We start from the raw sequence: 25,072 nt of genomic DNA on the forward strand, positions 1-25,072 counted from the left end.
CTGCTGTTCTGCTCGAGGCCTCAGCCTGCTGTGCTGTGACTGGGGCCAGCCAGACCCTCCCCAGGGACAGAGATCTCTGATCATGTCCACCCTCACCAGAGTCGAGGCCCCTTCAACTCAACTTTCTCTGAGGCCGGGCGAGAAGGGGAAAATCATTTCCTAAATGCTCATCCCCGTGGATTTCCTATTATTCCTGTAGATACAGTTCTACAAGGCAGGACCGCTTGGGTGAGCAGGTCAGATCCTCACTGTCCCAAACCAAAGGCCCATTCATGATTTTCCCCCCATCTCTAGCACAGTAGAAAGAGTCACTGGAATTTCAGATCCTTTTTTTCCTAATGTTTCGCAGGTCCTAGACCCCAAAGGCTCGAGGTGGGAGTGTCTGGGCTTCTCACCCAGTGGCCTCTGTAAGAGGAAAGTGATCCCCAAGCCCACCACCCAGCATGGCCGACCTGCTTCAGTGTCGGGTACAAGGAGGGGCAGCAGACACCCTCTGTCTGCTCCGGCCAGAACAAAACCAAGCAGTCTAGCTTCTCCTCTGCCACAAGGAACATTCTGGAATATATTTTCTGCTTCTTCACCTGCTCCAGTTTTTTCCCTTGGGGTGAATCTCTAAAAAGAATACTTAGAGCAAAAGATATTGTGGGTTGCAGGCTTCTGATACCTAGAGCCAGATTGCTCTCTGATAAGGCTGTACATCATGGATTATTTTTGCCTTTTCTGCCTCTCGGCTCCCTAATAAAGCATTGAAGAGCCTTGGGGTGAGTCAGCCACCAGACCAGATAAACAAGCCGGCCTGTCACCGCTGCTGCTTTCTGCAACTAAGAAGGGAACTCCCTTGGATCCTGCCCAGGACCTGGAATTCCGAAGCACACCGGCCAGGCACCTTTGTACCCAGCTCCCCACTGCTCGGGTCCCACCTTCCCCTCCTTTCCCCGCCCCGTGCCTGGGTGGAGCCAGCTGCCAAGGCGCCAAAGCTTCCCAGTCCTCCCTCTGTGCTCAGCCCAGACTGGAGGCCAAAAGAGGGCTCTGTGCCCAGCCCCGATGAGGACCCTACTGACCATCCTGGCTGCGGGATCCCTGGTCGGTAAGTCCCTGTTGCCTGGTGGTCAGAACGCCCCCTGACCCCAGGAGCCTATGATCAGAATCACCTCCCCAGGAACCCCATCCAGCCCCAGCACTACCAGTTTCAGTTTCTTCTCTGCTGGTCCAAACTGAGTGCCGGATTTCCCTGGTGAAGTAGATGCCAGCTCAGGTTGCTGGGGAGGACAAGGGGGTCCCTCAGACCCTGGGTTCTTCCAGAGACTAAACTGAACCTGAAGACTGGGGGATGCAGCCACCTGTCTGAAAGTGCTGGGAACCCCCACCCCAGTGGATAGAGAATTAGCTTAAGGGAGATGGACATCCTTTGACCATTCAGATCATTCTGGTGGAAGTCGTACCTCTGTCCCTCTGCTTCTGGCTGGCACTGTCCTGACGTAGGGAGGCGAGGGAGCGTCAAGATGGCAAAGCTTGGTTCTGGCCATTGCCTGGAAGAGACCTTCCAGTCCCTTGTGCTAGATTTGAAAAAGCACTTTCCCAGAATGGCCAGGTCCGTTGCATCAGTAGGTCTTAAAACACCAGGGCTCTTTTTTGTAAAATGGGACTAAAGGACATATTGAATTGAATATGTCCTTTTCAGATTGAATAAAGTGGGCTTTTTTGATGTGTCATTATGGAGAACTTTAACTGATGTTTGAAGTCCTAGATTGTCTCTCTGCTCCCTGAGATGTTTAATAAAATTCAGGGGACTTTCTTAGGAAGTGAAAGCAGAGTCCTGACGACAGAAGGAGGAGGGCTGCAAGGCCCCTTCTAGCTCAAGTGCAGGATGAAGGCCACAAAGGGCCAGAGCTTCCCAGCCCCATCTGTGGCTGTGCCCCGCAATGCTGCCTGCATCCTCAGCCCTTCCAGCTGTGGCCCGGGCCCTCGGTCTGTCCTCCCCCGGTCTCAAACGGGGCAGCCCCAGCACCCTGGACTCACGATGAGCCAGGGAGACTTGATGCATTCCTCCAAGAGATCCCAAGACATGGCCCTTTGGACCCTCCACCCACTCTGGTTGGAAGTCTTAGAGGCTGTCAGCCCCTTACAAAGGGGCCCTGGGGTAACCAGCCCTTAGGAGATTGTTAAGAGTGGGTAGGGTCACTCTGGAGACGCAGGTCCCTTCACTCCTAGCATTCTTAGGCTGATTCCAGAGCATGTTGAATTGTTTTTGTTTGTTTGTCCTTAGCTTCCAACTGGGTGACATAAAATTGTTTTTCCAAGCAAATGCGAAAACTTCCTTTGATCAGGCCTACCAGTCTGTCAGTCTGTAGATAATACACGTCTCTCCAGGATTTCACAATGTAGACTTTCACCCAGGAAGTGCAGAAACCATGCAGTCTGAAGAATTGGTGATGAATTTGAGGAGGAAGAGGCAGGAGCAGGCAGGAGGAGAAGGAAGATCTCGTTAGCCCTCGACACCCTCTAAAAGAGGGGGGCCAGCCAAGGTCCACCTATTCCACATCAAGAAGCCAACTTCAGTTCCCTCCTGAAAAGTGATGCCAAACTCTGCCCAACCTGGGCCTTTTATCTCCCAAGCATGTGCCAGCCTCAGCCACCAGGCTCCTCCAAACCCACGTAGGCCACCCAGGACACTGACCCCCCCCCCACCTCCAGCAACCTTCCCACTGCAGACTCTAACCAAGTCCACCCCCAGATCACCCTGGCCCATCTCAAATCCCACCCTCTCTCTGGCCTTACCTGAACCTCACCACCTCACCCAAAGCCACCATTCAGTTCTGACCTCAAGGAGATTTCTTCCCTCAACTTAAGACCAGCCCTGAATCCAGGCCCCCTCCCTCCAGAACAGACCCGAGTTCTGCCCAGACTCAGATCCAAACAAGATATCAGCCACACTTTGGGGCTGGGCAGTGAGAACCCCGTAGTCCCCTTGGCCCCACTCTGGAGGCTCCAGGAAGCCTGGAACACAAAGATTTCTGCAGCTACAGGGCCTGAACAACCCAGATTCAAAGAGGAACATGGCCTTAGATTTAGCCAGTGGATGCACAGCGGGGCCAGGCTGTCCTAATACTGATGGGGATACTTCCCCAGCCCCACAGATGCCTCCGAAGCCCATGGACCCTTCTTGCAGAAATACTATATGTGGACTCGGAGTGGAAGACTCAATAGATGTCCAGTCCCTCACATTCTGGACCTGCTGGTGGTCATGGTCACACTGGGGTGGGGTGGAGGCAACACACACATCACATCAAAGACACCTGTACACACAAGGCCTCAAGGTCTTGACTGGGTCTGCACCTGTTGATTTCCCACCCCAGCCAGCCAGGCCCTCTGAGCACGCTCAGGGCCAGCTGCCAGCTCTGGCCGCCTGCACTCTCTTCCTTCCCACAGACCAAGCTTGGAGGCCTGAGAAAAGAGATTTACAGTGAAAATTGCTTCAGGGGCAATGGCCCCTCCCGGGTCCTGTTCCTGGGGCTGTGGCCTTTGCTACCCCTTCCTTGCTCCATTGTATCCACCCCCTGAGCAGTCTAGCACTGTGATGACTATTGCAGGCTGCCTCTCTGCGCCTCAGTTTTTCTCATCCATAAAATGGGGTAACGATAGTGGCTGCATCATCAGGTTGTCAGGAGAATTGAATGACGAGACTGAGCCCAATGCCTGGCACTTGCTGTGCATGTCGCAGCATCAGCTGCTGCTGTTGTCATTACTGCTTATCTTTAGGTCAGTCCAATTATTCTCATTTTAGAGATGAAGAAATTGAAGTTCTAGTTGTTTAAACAGCCTCCCCACATACGGTCGGGCTGCCCATACGTGGTCTAGGTCAGCATCCTCTCTGTATAAAAGCCATGTGGCTGCAGAAGGTGCCTTTGCCCTCCTCTGAAGGCGTGTGGTGGGCGAGCAGGGGTCGGTTTGACCAGCAGAGAGGCAGGAATTCACAATCATCTTCTCCACCCTTGTCTGAAATTACTGACTCTGAGCAAGTTACTTCTTAGACATTCAATGTTTAGTTGACTATCTCCAAAGTATTCCGATGGTGAGGACACTCACTTTAGATGGGGTTGAGAAATGAATGAGAAAACAACAGCACGTGTTGGCAAGGATGTGGAATAATCGCACCACTCGAGCGTTGTTGGAGGGAATGCGAGATGGTGCAGCCTCTTTGGAAAACAATGTGGCACACAGTTAGGCAGCTCTCAAAAAGTTGAACATCGAATCACCATAGGACCCAGCAATCCCACTGCTGTATACCCCAGAGAACTGAAAACATACGTCCACTTAAAAACTTGTACACAAATGTTCACAGCAGCATTATGCAAGGGGACAGGGATAAACTGGGAGTTCAGGATTTGCAGATACACACTACTTTTATATAAAACAGATCAACAAAAAGGTCCTACTGTATAGCACAGGGAAATATGTTCATTATCTTGTAATAGCCTATAATGAAAAAGAATATGAAAAGGAATATATATATATATAAAACTGAATCACTATACTGTACACCAGAAATTAATACAACATTGACTATACCTCAATAAAAAAAATAGCCAAAAAGTGGAAACAACCTAAATGTCCATCAGCTGAGGATAGGATGAACAAAATGTGGCCTATCCACACAATGGAATATTATTCAGCCATAAGAAGAAAATAAGCACTAATTCATGCTACAATATGGATGAGCTTTGAGAACATTACCCTAAGTGAAAGAAGCCGGACACAAAAGGCCATATATTGCATGACTATAGGAAATGTCCAAATAGGCAAATCCATAGACTCAGAAAGCAGAGTATTGGTGGCCTGGGGCTGGGAGGAGGGGATGGATAGGGATGAGGAGCGACTGCTAATGGATACAAGGATTTTTGGGGGGGTGATGAAAACATTCTGGAACTAGATAGTGGTAATGGTTGCACAACTTGGTGAATATACTAGGAAACCACTGAATTGTTTGCTTTAAAGTGGTGAATGTTATGCACTGTGAATCATAGCTCAATAAAAAGGGGAAACAGAAATGAAGGGGAGTGGTGCCAGTCAGCGCAATCTCGGTGCGTGGATGCTGGCTGTCACGCCCTCAGTAGACAGCTCGTTAGAGGCCTGGGGCGGAGGGCAGGGGGTCTCTGTGTCCATCTGCTCACCCTGCCCCCACATCCTACAGCTCACAACACTGAGGACACCTCGAATCTCCTTCAGCACGTGAAATTCCAGTCCAGCAACTTTGAGAACATCCTGACGTGGGACAGCAGGCTGGAGAGCTCCCCAGACACCGTCTACAGTGTCCAGTATAAGACGTAGGCTTCCCGGCAACATGACTTCTTTTGACTCTGCTCTGAAACCAAAAACGATCCCTCTTCTTCCCTATGTCCCCACGCCTCCCCTCTATCCAGGCGGGTGTTACACAGCAGCCCTCCCCCAGATAAAGCTGAGCTCCTTTATGTTTCTTTTGCAGAGGGAGGTTAAAATATTGGTTACAAGTGTGGACTGTGGGGTCAGACTGCGCAGGCTTGCGTTCAGGCTCTCATCTTATAACCCTGGGCAGTTGGGTAACCTCACCAAGCCTCAGTGTCCCCATCCATGACGTAAAGGCAGCCACAGTACCTTCTTCATAGGGTTGTTAGGTGGGTTCAAGACAATAGTCATTGGCACTTGTGCCTGGCAAAGAGTCGGCTCCCAATGGTTGTTTTATTATTCTGGTGAAACTAGGCCAACAAAAAGCCGAGCCCACCCCCCACTCCATTCCTGCTCTCCCTTCCCAAACAGGGGAGGAGGGTGGCAGGTGCTCAGGTGTCTGCAAACCTGGGTTCTGTTCCTGGTCCTGCCCCTTCATCCTGTGGCAAGCTACTTGCCCTCTCCGAGCCCCAGTTCCCTCATGTGTAAATGCGGCTAACAGTGCCCAGAACGCGGACTCAGACTGGGTTCAAATCCTGGCTCCCCACTTGTGTGCTTCAAACACCTGGGCAAATTTTACTTCTTTAAGCCTCAGCTCCCTTACTTGAAAAGGAGAGAGAGTAACGCATGAACCTCACGGCATTGTTGTAAGGACTTACAGATAACCCACGTAAAGGGCCGGGGAGATGTGCTAAGTAAATATTAGATAACGTTATCACTGTTAATAAACCACAGGCCTGGTGCCAAGCCTGTTCATTAAAGGTGTGCTCTGGCCCCTCGTTTGTGTGCAGCTACGGAGAGGGAGAGTGGCTGGCGAAGGAGGGCTGCCAACGGATCACCAGGAAATCCTGCAACCTGACCATGGAGACAGGCAACCTCACGGAGTTCTACTACGCCCAGGTCACGGCCATCGACAGGGAAGGCCAGTCAGCCACCAAGATGACCGACCGGTTCAACTCACTGCAGCACAGTGAGTGGGAGCCCCCTGGTGCCCTGGACAAGGGGCGGGAGAAGGATGGCCTCTTCCCCTCCAGAGTGAGTGGGGGGCCCAGAAGGGCTCAGCCTCCCAGGGGCAGTTAGGGAGGTGGCTTTTAGGGAAGGCACCCTGACTAAACAGCATCTCCAGCACAGTTGTTCATCTTTCTCCGTCTCCACCCCAACCTCCCTATTCAGACCACCTTCATCTCTCCTCTTGACTACAACCATGGCCTCCTAACTCGGTCCCCCTACTCCTTCCTCGACTCTTCCCCAATCCTCAGTCTTGGTCTCCACTTCAACATCATTTCCTGAGCAAGCATCCCCACTCCCAGCCCCAACAACCCCTTTTCACGAGGTCGCTGCCTCTTGTTCTCCATCACAATAAACCATTCACTGTCTTCAGAGCTCAGATGCCAATCTGCAATTACTGTGTTTGCTTGCATATGTATCATCTGCCGGCCCCACTGAAACATAAGCTCCGTGAAGATGTGTGAGGGCTTGGAATCCACTGTATTCCCAGCCCCTTAGCATAGCGCCAGGCACATGGGAGATGCTCAATATGTATGATGAAGGAAAAAAATGAATGGATGCATGCATGCATGCATGAGTTACCAAACTCCCCACACAAGTTAAGCAGGTGATGATGTGCACTGACTGACTTAACCGCCACATGGTTTTTTAAGAAAATAAAAAATAAAATTAAGCAAATTATTTTATATTTTTCCTTGGCTTGTTCAGTTAATGCATGTTTATTGTACAAAATTTGGAAAACATAGAAATACACAAAGAAAAATAAAATAGGCCCCAATAACTTGAACACTTAAACATAGCCACAGTTACTAGAGCTTTTACAAAAAAGTATCTACTCTTCTGTAATCTGGTTGGTTGCTTGCTTTTCATGTAATAGGATCATGAACATTTGCTAATGTCATTAAATATTTTTCCACAACATGATGTTTCACGGCTGCAAAAATAATCCATTCTATGGAGAGACTCTAACCTCCCTAATTCCGTTCTTGAGGACATTTAACTCAGTTTTCCAATTTTATAAACAGCACTGAAGCAAACATTCTTCTAGCTCAGATGCTTTTAATCTTGGAGGTCAATGGACCCTTGAGGGCTTTTTATAAATTAGCTTCAAGGAGAATGAGGCTCCTGAATCCCTGAAATTGAGTGCGAGATTTTTGTATATGTACATTTTGGGGGGAAAGAGCCAGAGCATTCATCAGATTCCCAAAGGGGTCTAGAAACCAGTAAAGTTCATGTGGTTATTTAGAAAATTCCATCTTGAGAGAGACCGAAGTCTGAAGCCTGGCCTTTGAGGCTGAATCAATAATATTGGGCACCACAAACATTATTCAGGATATGTAGTTGAGCCATCAGTTCCCAAAGCTGTCACTGCTGGTAGACTAGGGGTTAGGGTGCTCCCGGAAGACTCTAGGTGGGGATACGTGGAGGCTGGGGCAAGGGTGTGATCAACCTGGAGGGCCAGGGCCCCTCTCCCTGAGCCCTTCCCACTCACCCTTGGTAACTCCTTTGCCAGCCTTACACCCTACACCAGTTGCGTGCAGAATTTTTCTCTTCTCACCTGTTCGTCTGGCTGGTGCCTTTAGAAGCATAAGCTGGGGTTGGGGTAGGAAGGGAGGGAAAGCAGTCATTTCCCTTGGGCCAAGGCAGCCTCTCAGCCGCTTCTGGCTGACTCCAACTTTTTCATTTCTTTTTTCTCTCTTTCTTCTCCCAGCTATCATCAAACCACCGGATGTGACCTGTATCCCCAAGGTGAGATCCATCCAGATGATTGTCCATCCCACCTACACGCCCATCCATGCAAAGAATGGCCACCGGCTAACCCTGGAGGACATCTTCCAGGACCTCTTCTACCGCTTAGAGCTGCACATCAACCACACCTACCAAATGGTAAATATATCTGCCACCATGGTCCTTCCCTGACTCAGAAACCCACTTCCCTCTCTGCATTGCATTAAGTAGGAAGGAGATGTGCTATATAAATCAGCCTCCCTCTTGTAGAGTCACATATGCAATAACATGCTAAAGCTCTGTCAAGTCCTGCAAAGCCAGGACTCAGTTTCAATATGTTTAATACAACTTCTCTTACATTTACTTGATCAGACAATTCCTTTTATTTTGCATTTTATATATATATATACATATATATATATATGTATATATATATATATATATATATATTTTTTTTTCCTCCCTTGGCTGTTGCCTTCTAACATCCTGGGGAAAATTTTCTGTTAACATCCTCAGGTGTCCACTTTGGAAAATGCTGGAACCAATTTCTACTGTTGTAATTCTTTTTGCTGGTTCTTCACTTTTTGTAGGAACTGAATACCGGTAGTGTCTTAAGATCAGTAATGAAAGGTGGAAGGCAAGGACGTAAACTGTCAAATGATCTACAAGTTGTTTCTTTTTTGTATTCAGAAAATAGAGTGTTCCCCGCCCCGCCCCCAGCGTGTGCCACTGATCCATTGTTCTATTGAATTCCTGCACTCAAGGGGCTTATAATCTAATGGATGGGGAGAGAGTTAAAGCAAGAATTCAAACAGCTATAGGCAGAGGAAAATAAGGGTATTGTGTGGGACAGAGCCTAGCCAGGAGGGGAGAGAGATGTCAGTTCAGAGGTTTCTGGAAATTCCAGACCTCTAAGAACAGAACTTCCTGGTGCCAATACCAATTCCTGGGTGTGCCAGGGGATATATACTCATGTGTCATTTAATCTTCACCACAACCCTATGAGGTAGGTGTTATTATCTCCATTTTCTGAACGAGAAAACAGAGGCTCAGAGAGTTTAAGTCACTTGCTCAAGATTGTTCAGCAAGTAATGGCATAATCAAGATTCAAATCCAGCTCTGCTCCAAGCCCAGATTCCCCATCCCCACCCCATGTCCCCACACTGGCCTACACTGCCCCACACTGCCGCACTGTGATCAGAGAGAGAATATTGTTGGAAAGCACAAAACTGCCTATTTGGGCTGGAGCAAAGGGACATACAGAACAGTTTCTCAAAATATGGCCCCAAACCAACAGCAGCAAAATCTCCTGCAGCATTTGTTTAAAATGCAGGTTCTGCCCCCCCCCCCAACTATAATCTGCTTCATCAAATTCTAGAGTTGCATCTTTAGGATCTGAATTTTAGTGAGCAACCCAGTGCTTCTTACCCACCCTGAAGTTTGAGAAATACTGGTGGAGAGGAGCAATGGGAGATGAACCCTAGAAGACAGGCTGGGGCCATGCCTTAGAGGTTTGGATGGTGGCTGGAGGAATCTTTATTTATTTCAGTGGTCACGGTGGGGTGGGGGGAGCAATTAGAGATTACTGAGCCAGGAGAGACCTAATCACAGCTAATTTTTGGTAAATATTTGGGGCTTTACTGAATATTTTATTGTTATTGATTTACAATTTAATTCAGTTGATGGTCAGAGAACATACTCTGTATGATTTCAGTCCTTTTAAATTTATGGAGACCTGTTTATGGCCCAGCATATGGCCTCTCCTGGTGAATGTTCCACGTGCACTTGAAAAGAATATGTATTTTGCAGGTGTTTGGTGGAGTGCTCTATAAATACCAATTAGATAAAGGTGGCTAATAGTGCTACTCAGATCTCCTATGTCTTTCCTGATTCGGGGGAGGTCGATTGTTCTTTTAATTGATCAAAGTGTTGCAATCTCCAGCTTTGACTATGGCTTTGTTTTCCCGTTTAATTCTGTGCATATTTGAAACTCTATTATCAGACAAATACACATACACCTTTATGGCTGTTACAGCCTCCTGGTGAATTGACCCTTTTATGGTTACGAAATGTCCCTTTTTATCTCTAGTAATACTCTTTTTATTGAACTCTACCTTATCTGATGTTAATATAGTGACCCCAGCCTTCTTATACTTAGAATTTTCATGGTGTATCTTTTTACACCCATTTATTTTTCAACCCATCTGTGCCTTTATATTTGAAGTATATCTTGCAGACAGCATTCTAACAGTCTTTCCCTTTTTAAAAAATGGAGATATAATTCACATACCACAAAATTCACCCCTTTAAAGTGTAGGATTCAGTGGTTTTCAGTATAGTCAAAAATTGTCCAACCATCACCACTAATTCTGTCTTTCTATTGATCTCATTTCAAGTTCTCTGACCCTTCCAACATCTCCAACCTGTTGGTAAGACATTCAGTGGTATTTTTTATTTTAGATATTGTATTTTTCTGTTCTAAAGTCTCTAATTTTTATACTTTCTATATGCTACTAAGAATTCCTAGTCATTCATTCTAAGCACATTTTCCTTCACTTCCTTGAGCAGAGTTATCCTAACCACTTTAAAATCATTATCTTTTAATTCAAAAATTTTAGTCATCTTGGGGTACGTTACCATTGACTGTCTTTTCTCCTGAATATGGGTTACATTTTCTCTTTATATGTCTAAAAATTTTGGAATGCATCCTGGACATTGTGAACGATATGTTGAAAGAACTCTGGACTTTGTTCTGTTCCTCCAAAGGGTATTGATTCTGTGTATGTGTGTGTGTGTGTGTTTGTCTTAGTAGGCGGTTAACTTGACTGAGCTTCTGAGTTCAAAATCTCAGTTCAGTAAAGTTCAGTTGAAACTTTTCCTGGGCTGCTGGGAGTCTACCCCATTCACGTAGCCTTTAGGCACCAGCCAGGAATTTAAGCAGAATTCAAGCCTCCCTCTCTATAAACCTCTCTTACCTGTGGTTTCTACCCTACTTTCCAACTTTTATAATTGCCCTGTCTCTGTCTTCGGATTACTCAAACCAGTAAGATTACAGGGTTTTTATCTAGTTCTTAGCCACCCCACGTGGTATAAATAGGGGCCTGCCTTCAGGCTAAAAGACTTTTAAAAGGAGGGAGAAATTCATTCAGTGCCATTCCTTTCCTCCCTTCTCCAGTATCTGCCTGCTTTTTACTTACTTTCCGATGCCTGTAGGTGGTTTTTATTTTGGCCAGAGTTGATAGTTGTTATTTTAAGGAAGGTTGGTCCAATAGAAGCTATAAATTTCTGGGAGCAGAGAGCAGGGAGATCACGTGTGGAAATGAAAGAGCATTCAAGGTGAGAAGTCAGAGGGCAGTTGCAATGGTATAAGCTGGAAATGATAAGGGCCTGAACCAGGATGGAGGCAGTAAAAAATTGAGGAAAGGAGGGTCTTGGGGCCTTGACAACCCTACTGGAGTTTTATCACCTGATATTTATTGGGTGTAATTTCAACCACATGAGTGCCACAAAACAAGAAGTTGTTTAAGTCCATTTATGCACATCTTCACTCCCTTCAAAAGAAAAACTACCAAATAATCCTAAACCTTAGCCTCTGTGTGCCTAGAAAAGAGAAGGCATTGCTGAAACACAAAGAACCAAAGAAGAAAATTCTTAGCTTTTGAACTCCCAAGAATACAGCTCCTGGATCTTTAAAGAAAAGTTTATGGATTCTTTCAGGACAATTAGATACACGGGGTATGAAACAGGGTTTGTCAAAAATGGCTTTAAGTTTTGGGCCTTGGATATTAAAACAAGAAAGATATTTTTAACAGAATTAGGGGATCAAATGCAGGTGCGAGTTTGGGGTTAGGCATGGGCAGGACCCAGAGATTGGAGATCAGAATGGTTGGACATGTTGAGTTAGAGATGCCCACAGACTGCTGTCTAGCAGGGATCTGGCAGTGTGCATCAGAAACCCCACAGCTCTTACTGAGATCAGTTTGGGAGTTATCACAGGGGTCAGGGGTCCAGAAAAGATCACTAAGTGAGAAAATAGTGGAGAGAGAAGGAAAAAAAAGTGGATAAAGAGCGAATCTTGCAGAACAACAACACTAAGGGCCTGAAGCCAATTACAGCAATCAGAGAGGTAGGAGGAGAACCAGAATGATGGAATGAGGCAGCCAAGAGGGGAGTTCAAGCTCAAAGAGTTTAGTGACATACAGGAGGGCAAGACCTGACAAGCAGCTCTAGCAGACAGATCAGCAGAAGCAAAGGAGCAAGGGCTTATTTCAGAAGCAAAGTGTTTGCAGGAGTGACAGGCATTCCACATTGCCAAGTGGGCTGTAGGGAGAGATGAGTGAACAAGGGAGCATGGACCAGGGTTTTATCCTGTAGTATGAGCCGGGCCATCAAAGGATATTGAGTATAGGAGCATTGTAAGTGTATTAATCTTTTAGAAAGATCACTGTGGCACTAGGACAAATATGGAAGTGGACAGGAACAAAACCAGAGACAGGTGAATAGTAAGGAGGCCACTGCAAGAGCCCAGATTGAAGATATTGAGGCCCAGTTAGGGTAGACGCAATGAGGACTCAAGACAGGGATAGATATTCAAAGGGTTTTTGATATTTGATTAAGAAGAAGGAGGCAGAAGATAACTAGAAGAAGGAAGAATAGTGGTGGTGGTGGTCGTGGTGATGGTGGTAGTGATGGTGGTGATGGTGGTGGTGGTGATATCATGATGGCGGTAGTGATGGTGGTGGTGGTGATGGTGGTGGTGGTGATGGTGGTGGTGATGGTGATGGTGGTAGTGATGGTGGTGGTGGTGGTGGTGATGGTGGTAGTGATGGTGGTGGTGGTGATGGTGGTGGTGATGGTGATGGTGGTAGTGATGGTGGTGATGGTGGTGGTGGTGGTGATGGTGGTGGTGGTGCTGATGGTGGTGGTGCTGATGCTGGTGCAGCTAGTATTTATAGAGCGCTTACAACAGACACTGTTCCAAGGGAAAGTACATGAAGCTTGCAACTAACTGGATTTGGGGAGAAAGCAGAAGGTAGAGGAATGGGAATGGAGCACTGCAGACTGATCTACCGGTTTATGGTTTGGGCAGCTGGTGGGATTGTTTTATTAAGTGCAGTAACCTAGCCAGAGGTGTAAGCGGGCTCACTTGGGCTCCATATGGAGGTTGGTGTATAAGAGACGTTACTCTGGGTTCTCTGTCAAATTCAGCACCTCGGAGGGAAGCAGAGAGAATTTGAGTTCTTTGGCCTGACCCCTGACACGGAGTTCCTTGGGACCATTATGATTTTGGTTCCAACCTGGTCCAAGGAGAGCGCCCCCTACAAGTGCCGAGTGAAGACACTGCCAGGTAAGTTCAGCTGAAGCCAGAGGGTGGTTGGGACTCCTGAATTCAAACCTCACTGTGCTTTCCTCCCTGTAACCAAGGTGAGGTATGGCAGTGCCCTAAACAACTACAGAAGGGTTATTAGTGTATTATTAGAGTCAATCTTTGTTTATCCATAAACGAGTTAGCTGGTGGGTTATTATAACAAATGTTTGACTCCACCCTCCAGCGTATGTCTGAATTTCCTCTCTCTAGCAAGTTGTGCGTGTACCTTGGCAAAGCAAATTCACCTTCATATTAACTCAAGTGAGATATCCTGGGAAATAATCTGCAAATGGGAGAACGGAGAAGATAAAAAGATCCCTCAATACCTTCCAGAGTCAAATAAAAATGACAGTGATTATAATAGCATTTCTCCGGTGCCAACCGGGGACCAAGGCAATAGGAAACACAGTCCTCATGAGCAATCAATGCAGCATCTCGGTTCCACTGTAGAAACTGAGGTTCAGAGTGATTAAGTAACTTTCCCAAGATAACGCAGGTGGGGAGAGAGAGAACTAGGCCAAGTTCCGGAGAACATGTTCTCATCACTGCGCTACTATAGAAACAGTTGTGAGTCATTGGCTCAGTGAGACGGTGTCCCATGCTCCCTTCCTTCAGCACTTTGAAACTCGACTCTCATCGTAAGCATCATGATATTTTTATTAGTGTTTATTTTCACAGAGATAGAAATGTTCTAATGCTCAAAGCTGCAAATTTAGAGGATGAAAATGATAGCATTGGATTGGATGGATTTGGGAAAACAGTCTCCAACTTAGTCATCATGTTTAGGTTGGTGATGTCAGTAGGACATCTCTCTTCTGAGGAATAGAGGCGAGGCGGTTGCTGGAGGCTGGACCCGAGGGTATAACTGCAGCTTGGTAGAATCCTCATTGGGTAGGTTCCAGTCCTTAGCTTTGTTTGGAAACTCAGCTCGCCAGTTTCCTCAAGAGCCCACAAGAGACTGATTTCTCCACCCAAGTCCCAGTGCATGTGTTTCCATGGGAAGCTCTGCCTGGTGGAGCAGCCAGCACTGGCCACTTGTATGGGGCATGCCCTTCCCGGGGAAAGGGCCACATGCAAAGACCAGAATAGAACTTGGCAAGAATAGAGCTAGAAAAAGGAAACCAGCTCTACAGGCACTGGGCTGGGAGTGCATGTGTGATCTGTGACCCTCTCCCCTGACCATGCTAGATAGAGCTCATCCATTCCTGGCCCCCCTCCCCCACCTTATTGCTTATTGACAATGTGCAGACCACTCCACTCATATCATGCTGTTGGCTTGTCCTTACCTGATCTAGCCCAAGATATGATACCATTTTTTCTAAGATTAGCTATTTTTATATGAATCATATTTCTTGGTGGCTATTTCTTGGTGACACATAGAAAACACCATATCCTTTATAATCAAGTATATTAATGACAGTTCCTTTCATTTTTAAGTACCTGTTCTAACACTGTCAAACACTATGTTAAAGGCTTTACATATATTATCCCACTGAATCTTCATAACAATAAGATGCAAGTTGGGTAACATAATTCCCATTTTATAGAGGAGGAACTCTGGCTCAGAGAGGTTAAGCAACTTGCCAGTGACCACACAGCTAGTCAGTGAACTTAGTTAAGTTCATCTGATCCTGAAGCCTGGGCTCTAACCACCACTTTGCAATTGTGTTTACAGGCCATCCCCTCTACTGCACACTTATTCCTCTCACTTCCATCTCAGAATGAAATGTCCTGCCCTTGACCCTGTATCCTGAGGTCTGTCTTATCCCCAGAGCCCAGAATCCCTCCTTTATCTGCCTCGTGGGTTGTCTTGGAGCATCTTCCTAGTATCTTGACACTGGAAAGGGCTCTAGGGGTCACCTCACCCTGTATCCTAATTTTACGGATGAGGCATCATTATGTAGTGGCTGTGAGGATGAGCTTTGGCATTATATATGTCAATTCTGGCTTCTCCACTGAGTAGCTGTGTGACCTTGTTCAATTCAATTAACCTCTCTGAGACTCAGCTTCATTATCTGTAAGAAGGGCCCTGGCCCTCTGTTTGGTGGAATGGGATGACATTGGTAGAGCACCCCACGCAGTGTGGGGCATATAATAAGAGTTCAGTCATTCCTGATGATTGAACAAATGGTAGACCAAAAAGAGTCACGCAGAAGAGAGAAGGCTCAGCATATCAGTGGCTGAGCCAGATCTCTAATACCCCACATTCCAGTTTGTTTCTATTATTTCTTCCTGCTTTGCCATGAATGAAATGGCAGGAAAATCTTCCAAGTTCTTGTCCTGTCCTGGAACAGGGAGCAGTGGTTTTTCCAGTGACATTAGGCATGTCATGTAGAGACATTTGGGTCGTGTCTTCTCCCTGGAACAGCAATGGGAGTATCATGTCACAGGGGACAGGGTATCGCTAAAGTGGGAAGCCCACCCAGGGAGGCCTGAGCCACAAGGGCTGGGGGAGGAGCAAGGAGTGAGCTAGGAGCAAAGGCGCCAGCGATTCCCAGGGTTCATGGCCATTGCCAAGGTCATTGGCAACTGGTGCTCAACTCCCCAAGCTGAAGCCACACAGGGGCCAGGAATAGAAGGAGGGTGACTTGGAGAGTTAAGACCCCTGGGTAACACAAATCGCCAGTTTCAGCAAAAACTCCAGCCACCTCTTCCTTCCCAAGCCCCTGACCAGTCCCACTTGGGTCGGCAACAGGAAGCGTGTCATGCCAAGAACTGGCTGCATCCACTCACCCCAGAGATGGAGGACCATAGGGAGGAGGCTCGGCACTGAAGCCCTGAGCCATCCTCTCCTTCTCTTTCAGAAAGTATAGCCCCTCCCCAGGCTCCCTCCTGAGTGAGGTCTTCCGGATACCCAACTCACACCTGGGTAGAGAGGTAGTGAGGACGGGCCCCTCCCACTGTCCCATCTCCCTCCCATTTCCCTCTTTCCCCCGCCCCCACCAGGAAGGCAGAACTGTCCTTAGACCCAGGCAAGGGTGGTCCTTGTCTGAGCCCCGCATTTTAGAAGGCCCCATCTGGCCCCGCTCTGGCCAAGGCCCTCCCCACAAGATGAAGAGTCCTTAGGTCCAAGTGGGCAGATCCCCCTGGGAACCTGTGACCCTGAATTTCCCTGTACAAATGGCTGGAGCCCATGCCCAGCCTAGGCAGAGCTCTTCCTTGGGTCTTTCCCAAAGGAAGACACTGGATGTGCGTGAGGCCCTGGCAGTGTGGGCTGGAGCCAGGCTGAGTGAGGGGCTGTGGCGGGCTCTCCCTGCACCTCCACATCTCAGCACAGTACCCCAAGGAGTCCAAGAGTCAAAATTCAAACCTGGCCTCTCAGGCTGTTATGGAAGGTATGTTTGTCAAGGTGGAGCATTTGCCTAACAATGTGAAAGCATGGTTTAGAAATTCTGCATATTTAGAGGCATGGTGTGTGGCCCTCCATCTGTGTCCTCATCCCAGCTGGCACAGTGTTGAGGGTGGGAGAGGCCTTCCGGAGCCTGGCCCGAGAGGCAGGGGAGGGAAAGGCAGGAGTTCGCAGCAGCTTCACCCCTTCTGTTCTGGCCTCCTGCTCACCCAGATCGGACGTGGACCTACTCCTTCTCCGGCGCCTTCCTGTTCTCCATGGGCTTCCTGGTCGCTGGGCTCTGCTACCTGAGCTACAGATACGTCACCAAGCCGCCACCACCTCCCAGCTCTCTGGTGAGCAGGCTCCCTGGGGCAGGAGGAGAGGTCAAGGGGAGGACACAGGCCCAGGGGAGGACCCCGGCTCTCCTTCTTTCTCCCCTCCAAACTAAAGACCTGGCCAGCAGGTCAGGGTGTACTGGAGACAGGTGACCAGGAGGAGTGGGCATGGAATAGAAATCCCATGGGGCTTGAAGGCATCCAGGCCAGGCAGGTGACCGGGACCCGAGAGAGCCGGCCACTGCCAGGGACCAAGGAGAGGTGGGTACCACGGAGAGCCTAGGGGCGCACACCCCGTCCAAACGGGCAGCCCGGGTATTGCCACCTGGAAACGCAGGCCCAGTGTTGCCGCATCTTCACAAGCAAAGTCAGGATTTCAGATTGTAATTTGAAATCTCCCACTTTCCAAATCTTGGCAACTAATTTGTAAAACTTAGGCCCTAGCAAACTATACAAGTCCCCGCAGCCTGAGTTCAGCCACCAGCGCTGCATCTTGGCCACAGCTGCAGAGCCCAGAGGCCCGGGGCTCCAGGAGCCGGCTCACGCCCCTTGCCCCTTCAAGAGCATTTTACTCACTATCAAAGCCCAAAGAGCCATTTCCTGTAAAACTCTCTGGGCCTCCCCTTGTCCCCCATTCATCCCCACCTTGCCCCCTACATTAGGCCCTTAGGGACCCAGGAGCTGAAAAACACTTGAACCATCACCTTGAAGGCACCCCCATCCAATGCAACCCCAAATCTGAGTCAACTAGTTCCTGAGTATCCACCGCCTAGAGAGTCCACAGCCCAAATCTCTCTCCCCAGATAACCCAGACTTTAGAAGTGGCCCTCGGCTAACAGGCTGGGAGCTCTGACCCTTCATAGAGTCCCCAGCACTTAGCAAAATCTTTGGGAAGCAGTGGGGATGTAGGGCTTATACATCTTGGAAAAACCCCCAGGTGGTCTACCGCTTCCCCTCTGCTCCCCTCCCCGCCGTGGAGGACTGCGGCATTGCCGGGAGCTTAGAACGTGCTCTAATGGGTGGGCTGTTCCCCCTACACAGGATGTCCAGCGTGTACTCACCTTCCAGCCTCTGCGGTTTATCCAGGAGCACGTCCTGATCCCCGTCTTTGACCTCGGCGGCCCCAGCAGTCTGGCCCAGCCTGTCCGGTACTCCCAAGTCAAGGTCTCCGGGCCCAGGGAGTCCCCAGGAGCCCCACCACAGCCCAGCCTATCTGAGATCGCCTACCTCGGGCAGCTGGACCTCTCCAGCCTCCAGCCCGCCAGAGGGCAAGCTCATCAGACTGTCCCCCCACTGTCCTATGCCCCACAGGCAGCCTCTGAGGGCAAGCCCCCATGCTACGCACCTCAGGTATCCTCTGAAGTTCAGCCCCCGCTCTACACTCCACAGGCCATTTCTGAGGTCCAGCCTCCTTCCTACACCCCTCAGGGTGCTCCAGACAGTTGGCCCACTTCCTACGGGATATGCCTGCAAGGCTCTGGCAGCGACTCCCCACCTGTGACATTCTCCAGTCCCAAACAGCTCAGAACCAAAGGTCAGCCCCAGAAAGAGGCACTAGCTGGAAGCTGCATCTCCGGTGGCCTTTCTCTGCAGCAGGTAACCTCCTTGGCTCTGGAGGACCCTGAAGAAGCAAAACCCTTCCACCAGCATCTGGGGGCTCACACGGACAGAGTACCCGACTCTAACGTCATACACAGAGGGGAGCCAGGGACACCCAGGTACCTAAAGGGCCAGCTACCCCTCCTCTCCTCTGTCCAGATCGAGGGCCACCCCGTGTCCCTCCCATTGCACACTCCTTCCCCACCATGTTCCCCTACTAATGAGAGTCCAAGGCCCTGGGGCCTGCTGGAGTCCCTTGTGTGTCCCAGTGATGAGGGTCCAGTGTCGGAGACTGAGGTCAAGAGCCCAGGCCCTCAGGCCCCAGACCTGGAGCCGCCCACGGAGCTGGACTCTCTTTTCAGAGGCCTGGCCCTGACTGTGCAGTGGGAGTCCTGAACGGAGAACTGGGCAGGCCTGGGGCTTCCTGTTGCCGCCACCTGCCTCCATCCTCAGCCACCCCTCCCACACTCTGCTGCCCATCCCCAGGCATGTGCCCTTGAGGAACCAGCAGAAGGAGGACCCTGGGGCACTGCTGTGGCCAAGCTCCCACGGTAGCAAAAGGGCATGAGAAGAACGCCAGCCAGAGGGGATACTGAAGTGTATCTTGTGCACATGAGTTTGTGCAAATAAGCATGTGCACACCAAGCCCTGCAGGGCAGGACGGGACAGTCAGAGGGCAGGAGTTAATGCAGGGAGACTTCCCAGGGATCCAGGGCCCCAGCTTCTACTACGCTGGACACAGAGCTCTCCAGGGGCCCACCTATCTGCACTCCATTCCTGGCTAGTTTCATCATCTAATTCAGCAGAATGAAGTCTCTGCCTCCTCGGTGATTCCCCAAAGAGGAAGAAAGGAGCCTGGAAAAGGATGCCTCATAGCAGATGGGGCAGAACCAGAACAACCTGCATGTCTGCCAAGTCCAGGGGCAGCAGAATGGCAAGACTGCAGGGTGGGTTGCAGCCTGTGGCTCATCCCAACCCAGGCTACTGCCTAACACGGCACCATGTCAGCTTCATTCCCTGGCTGAGGCTTTACCCCACATAAAGCGCAGGTCCACCAGGGAGGGAGAACACATGACCCTTTTCTGTTGGCAGGAGTTTCAGGCTCTATCCTGGGAGCAGGGTTTGAAAGAAATACGGGGCCATGTGGTGCCTGAAGGAGACACAATTATAAACTGTACTTACTTCACAGCTTTGGAAGCTCAGCCCTGGGTTCAGCCCATATGGGTTGAAATTCCAATCTTACTACTTACCAGCTGTGTGACTTCAAGCAGATGAATCCCTGCTAAAAACCTCAGTTTCCTCATCTGTGTAGTGGGGACAACACCTACCTCACGGATGGTGAGGATGAAATTAAATCATGTCTATAAAGTATTTAATAGTGCTGGCACCTGGGCAGAGCCCAATAAACAGTAGCTATTTCCTGTTGTGATTTTTTTTTTTTTTAAATCGGATGGTACAGGAATGACCCACTTCCTCAACTCAGGTTGATTTTGGATCATTTTCCCATGGGCTCAGATTATCCTGATTTCCTCAGGATTGCTCCAGACCAAGCCGGAGGGACGGGACTGTCTAGGAGGGGGCGAGGGAAGGGCCTTCTGGAAACAGGGACCAGAAACAAATGGAATCTTCTCCCTGAGCTTATAGGTGGAAGCTGTTTGGGGCAGGGGGTGGCACTGTTGGAGGACTTGCCTTGCACGAAGCCCCCCAGGCCCACCTCCCCAACAGCCCACCAGAGGCAGCACCGGGCTCCCCTGCCGTCCTGCCCTGTGTCTGCTCTGACATTAAGGCAGGGCCCTTGTCTGTGCGTTCAGCGGGTGCTGTCACATTCTTTGCAACGTTTGCCTCTCATGTGACCTCAGGGATGAGGGAACCGAGGCCCAGAGAAGAGGAGGGACTGCCCCATGGGCCTCCACCAAGGCTCTGACACAGTTGGAGCTCAAACCTAGCACTTCTTCTCCTCACCAAGGGAAGGAAATTTCCATACCAGCTTGGGTTCTCAAAAGATGAGATTCTTGGGGGCATAAGGAGGGGAGGACCCCAGTGGGGTCCCTGGGGGCCAGGCACCCCCATCACCCTCCTGCCCCAAAGCCCTGTCTGAACATTTCTGAGAAACAGTCCAGTGGCCTCAGTGTGCCCCTTTCCACAGTGTGCAATGTTCCCCTTCCCTGTGCCCAATATGTCTGCCCCTCTCTTCCTAACCCCTCCCCTCCCTGCGACACAGCACCAGGTAGTGCTGTCCTTATCTGCTTGTAATTAATATTTAACATCGCTTCAGGGTCACTGGCTTGGACCCAGCATGTCCGTAGCGGAGGGGTGGGCCGCCCTCCTGAGCACCTGGGGGCCCATTTTCCTCCCAGCAGCTGCTAAGTTGGCCCGAATGGTTGCTCCCTTCCCGCACACTGCAAACAAGTCTGCTTCCTGTCACTTGGGGTGAACTTGGCCAAAGGTTCATCTTGTTTAGTAAAGGAAAGCAACTTAACAGCTGGACTGTTGTCACCAGGTAAGCAAGACGGGGTGTCACAAAGCTTTTTATTTATTTATTTTTTAACTAAAAGCCATAAACATCTCTTCCAACTCACAAGTCCACAGAGCTGTCTAAGGTCCTCAGGTGATAGACGTTCCTACCAGTCCATGACTCTGAGTCCTGTGACCCTCGCTGGACTGGCCCTGTCCCCACTAAGGAGCAGACCCCAGGCTGCGTCCCTCCTCAGCTCTCCCAGACAGGCAGGCGGCCCAGGCTGTGGATACGGCTGGAACCAGCTAGGAGGCAGGGTGTCCAAGGCCCCAGGGCTGGGCTAGGGCCTTGGCATTCCTGAGTGTCCTCGGCCTTGACCCCACTCCAGGACTCTCCACAGCCCAGCCCCACCGAGCCAGAGCCAGGTGAGTCTTGCATGACGTCACCTGCCTCCAGGGCATACAGAGCCCAGCCCAGGGGTGGAAGACCAGCAGAGCAGCAGTGGCAGTACTGGGAGCAGTAAGAGGAGGAACACAGACATGCTGCTGGAAAGTTCCTGCACTTCATCACTCTTTCTTCTGTTAACCTTCCATGACAGGCTGCAATACTGGTATTTTGCAAAGGAGGAAAATATGGCCCAAAGTGTTTCTTGCCCAAGTCAGTTTCCTAAACTTGCCTCACCGCAAGAATCCCCTGGAGAGCTCCCTTAAAATACAGCTTCCTCAACCCCAGCCCAGACCTGCTGCATCCGCAGCTCCTGGGGAATCTGGGTTTGTAATTAACTCCTTTGGTGAATCCTCTCAGGCAAGTGGCAAGACCCGTACTCTTATAGCAGCAGTTTTCCTATCTATTGGCCTCATATCACTTCCCTAGAGCCACGCCCATCTGCCCCCTGATGGGGGTGGGCGAGCTGCACGTAGGGGTGGTATTTCAACCTGTGATGCCAGCAGACCCCTGGCCTCCCAAGCCCCTACCCCAGGAGCCCACAGGGGTTGCCTGAGTTTCCACCCAGAGAATAGGGCCAATAGGACTAGGGGTCCCCCAGCGTCCCCAAGAGCCGAATCGCTCTGCTCCTCCCTAGTCTGAGTCTCAGCCTGGACAAGGAGGCCAGATGTCACCACCAGGGCTTGTCCCCTATTGCTATCCACCTCCCCGACCCTGCCCCAGCTTACAGAAAGTAGGACAGAAACAATAAGCTGAGGCAGGAATGGCCAGAGTGATACAGTCAGCCCCTGCCTCACCTGCTGGCGCTGGTGCTGGTGGGACATTGCTCTGATACCCCAACTTGGCTACTCAAGTCCATTTCCTCTTCCCATTCTAAGGAGGAATGGGCATGAAGAAGGTGCATTTTGACCTCTTAGTATGAGAAGAACAGTAATTGGAATTAACTGAAGTATGAGAGTGACAAAGGGAGGGGAGACTGAAGCAGAGAGAAGGAGGGTAGTGGTGGAGAGGGAAAGCACTGGACCAGACAGTTCTCCACTTGGCCACCAGGTGGAGCCAGTAGCCAAAGACAGTTTGGTTGCTGCCTGAAAAAGTGGTGTGGAGGTTCAAGGTGGTTGGCAGGTGAAATAGGGTTCAAGAGACTGTCCTTCATATTCATAAGTCCAAAGAGAGAAATGAAAGGGAAAAGGAAAGGAGAGAAATAAGGAAACATTTTGAAAACTACTAGCCATGAGCGAGGTACTTTATCAGGCACGTCACCCATTTTAACCACATTCGAATCTCACAAACATTCTGCAAGACAGGCATTCATTTATTCACTTTTAAACATGCGTCCATCGAGGGCCCAGCTGTATGCCAGGCACTGCTCTTGGGGCTAAGGAGACAGTGAACAAAACAGGCGGACAAGTTCCCTCTCATCGTAGAGCCTACATACAATTTACAGACAAAGAAATGGAGCCCAGAAAGGACGCCAAGTTCCCCCCGTTAGTGAGAACAGGTGCCAGAGGCTGGGATTTAAACTAAAGTTCATATAGCTCCAAGTCCAAACTCTACTCAACCCCATGGCCTGAGGGCTGGCTGTGCTCATGTTAAGGCACATCAGGAAGAATTAGGGCATCCCTGGGCTTGGTCAGGGGAGGGGTACCTGGGAACCCCACACCCATTCTTTTTTGTTATATCACTAGTTTGTTTTATTTTTTAGAGTCCATATATAAGTGATATCATACAGTATTTGTCTTTCTCTGTCTGACATATTTCACTTAGTATAATACCCTCCAAGTCCGTCCATGTTGTTGAAAATGGTATTATTTCAATCTTTTTTATGGCTGAGTAGTATTCCATTGGCTATATATATATCACATCTTCTTTATCCACTCATCTGTCGATGAACACTTAGGTTGCTCCCATATCTTGGCAATTGTAAGTAACGCTGCTACGAACATTGGGGTGCATGCATTTTTTTGAATTAATGTTTTTATTTTTGAGGGTATATACCCAGGAGTGGAATTGCAGGGTCATATGGTATTTCTATTCCTAGTTTTTTGAGAAAACTTCGTATGGCTTTCCATAGCAGCTGCACCAATTTACATTCTTGTCAGTAGTGTACAAGTGTTCCTTTTTAGGAGACTGAGATTTTAACTGAAGAGCTCACTTGTGTGTTCCCTCTCTCTCTCCCTTATGAGTAGTCCCTGAGGCACTAGGAAGAATGACAGGCACAGTGTTGCTTGTCCCCTGCAGGGGAGGGTGGGCTGTATCTCTGGACTGGAGCTGGCACAGGCTTCCCCAAGCCTGCTCATCCTCTGAGACCTGGCTCCCCTGTACCTTCCTGATCATCCCCTATTGCCAGTCTCCCTGTCTAAATCAGGACTTCTCCCAGGTCAAGGGTCTTACCTTTTCCCTTCTGCATCCTCAAGTGCCCACCAGGCCTGGCAGAGGGTAGGTTTGAATGAATGTGGGGGAAAGAATTGAGATGGGAGGCGGGAGCAAAGGTCAAGAAGAAAGTTCCCACGGTGGCCACTCCGGAAGCCTGAGAAACTAGGACAGTGAAGAAAGTCTGGCTTCCCCTCCTCTCCTGCCTGTGCCACGCCCCCACACACGTGACCGTGGCTGGGCGAGGGCTGGTGGGCAACTGCTGGTGGGGGGGTTGTAGAAATGAGAAGAAACCTACTTCCATTTTAGCCAGTGACAACTTCTAAGCACTAAAGACTCTTATTTTTAAGTCACACCCCTTCCATGTCTTCATGACGTCTGGGTGCCCAGCCTGACTGTTTTCATTTTCAGAAGAGTCAGATCAGAGACATTGAGTGTCTTCCCCAAGGCACCTGTCTGTTGGGGGAAGAACTCAGATCAGAACTCCCAGCAGCTGAGAAAACCACCCCTAATCTGTTTTCCATACAAGCAGGCCTGAGCTGTGACCTTCTTTCCACTTTAACGAGGGGCTCGAGCTGGGCAGAAGGGACAGGGCTGAGGGGAGGAGCTGTCTGGGGAGGTGGGGTGGGGGTGGGGACAGCTCCACCTGCTGCTGCCGCCTCAGCTATGCTGGACCCAGGGACCGGCCCCTCCCCTCCTCCACCCCCCTCCCCATAGTTCTCATCCATTGTCATCACACTGTCTCAGCGCTGCTATATTTAAGGCCCGTGCAGGCTCCAAGATCACATTCTTCTCCCAGTCTCCGCTGAGCCCAGGGCAAGAAGAAAACTAGGACCCTCTTATCCTCCGGAATCTTCTCCCCAGAGACACCTCAGTGGGCACGGCTGCTTCTGTGAGTCACCTCCAGGGATCAGGGTTGGGGAGGGAGACCTCCGGACAGTGAGATCCTCAGCTTTCCATTGGGAAATAGTGTGTTTGTGTGTCTGTGTGTGTGTGTGTGTGGGTGTGCGCAT

The 25,072-nt window shown here is 49.6% G+C and overlaps 2 protein-coding genes across 2 annotated transcripts in view; both read left to right on the forward strand.

Moving 5' to 3' along the window:
• Positions 1 to 242: 242 nt before the first annotated feature.
• Positions 243 to 20,190, forward strand: IL22RA1 (interleukin 22 receptor subunit alpha 1). The gene is made up of 7 exons (XM_006196777.4): positions 243 to 1,087; positions 5,192 to 5,324; positions 6,213 to 6,391; positions 8,141 to 8,316; positions 13,366 to 13,504; positions 17,088 to 17,209; positions 18,233 to 20,190. The coding sequence occupies exons 1-7, from the start codon at positions 1,045 to 1,047 to the stop codon at positions 19,184 to 19,186; spliced, it is 1,746 nt and encodes a 581-aa protein (XP_006196839.1). The 5' UTR covers positions 243 to 1,044; the 3' UTR covers positions 19,187 to 20,190.
• Positions 20,191 to 24,821: 4,631 nt separating this feature from the next.
• MYOM3 (myomesin 3) overlaps positions 24,822 to 25,072 on the forward strand; it is a 44,177-nt gene continuing 43,926 nt past the window's right edge. The window contains exon 1 of the mRNA XM_006197069.4: positions 24,822 to 24,951. The gene's annotated coding sequence lies outside the window, so the exon portion shown is untranslated. The remainder of the gene's footprint in view (positions 24,952 to 25,072) is intronic.

This window comes from Vicugna pacos, chromosome 13, assembly GCF_048564905.1.
Source record: "Vicugna pacos chromosome 13, VicPac4, whole genome shotgun sequence".
In the NCBI taxonomy this organism is placed as follows: domain Eukaryota; kingdom Metazoa; phylum Chordata; class Mammalia; order Artiodactyla; family Camelidae; genus Vicugna; species Vicugna pacos.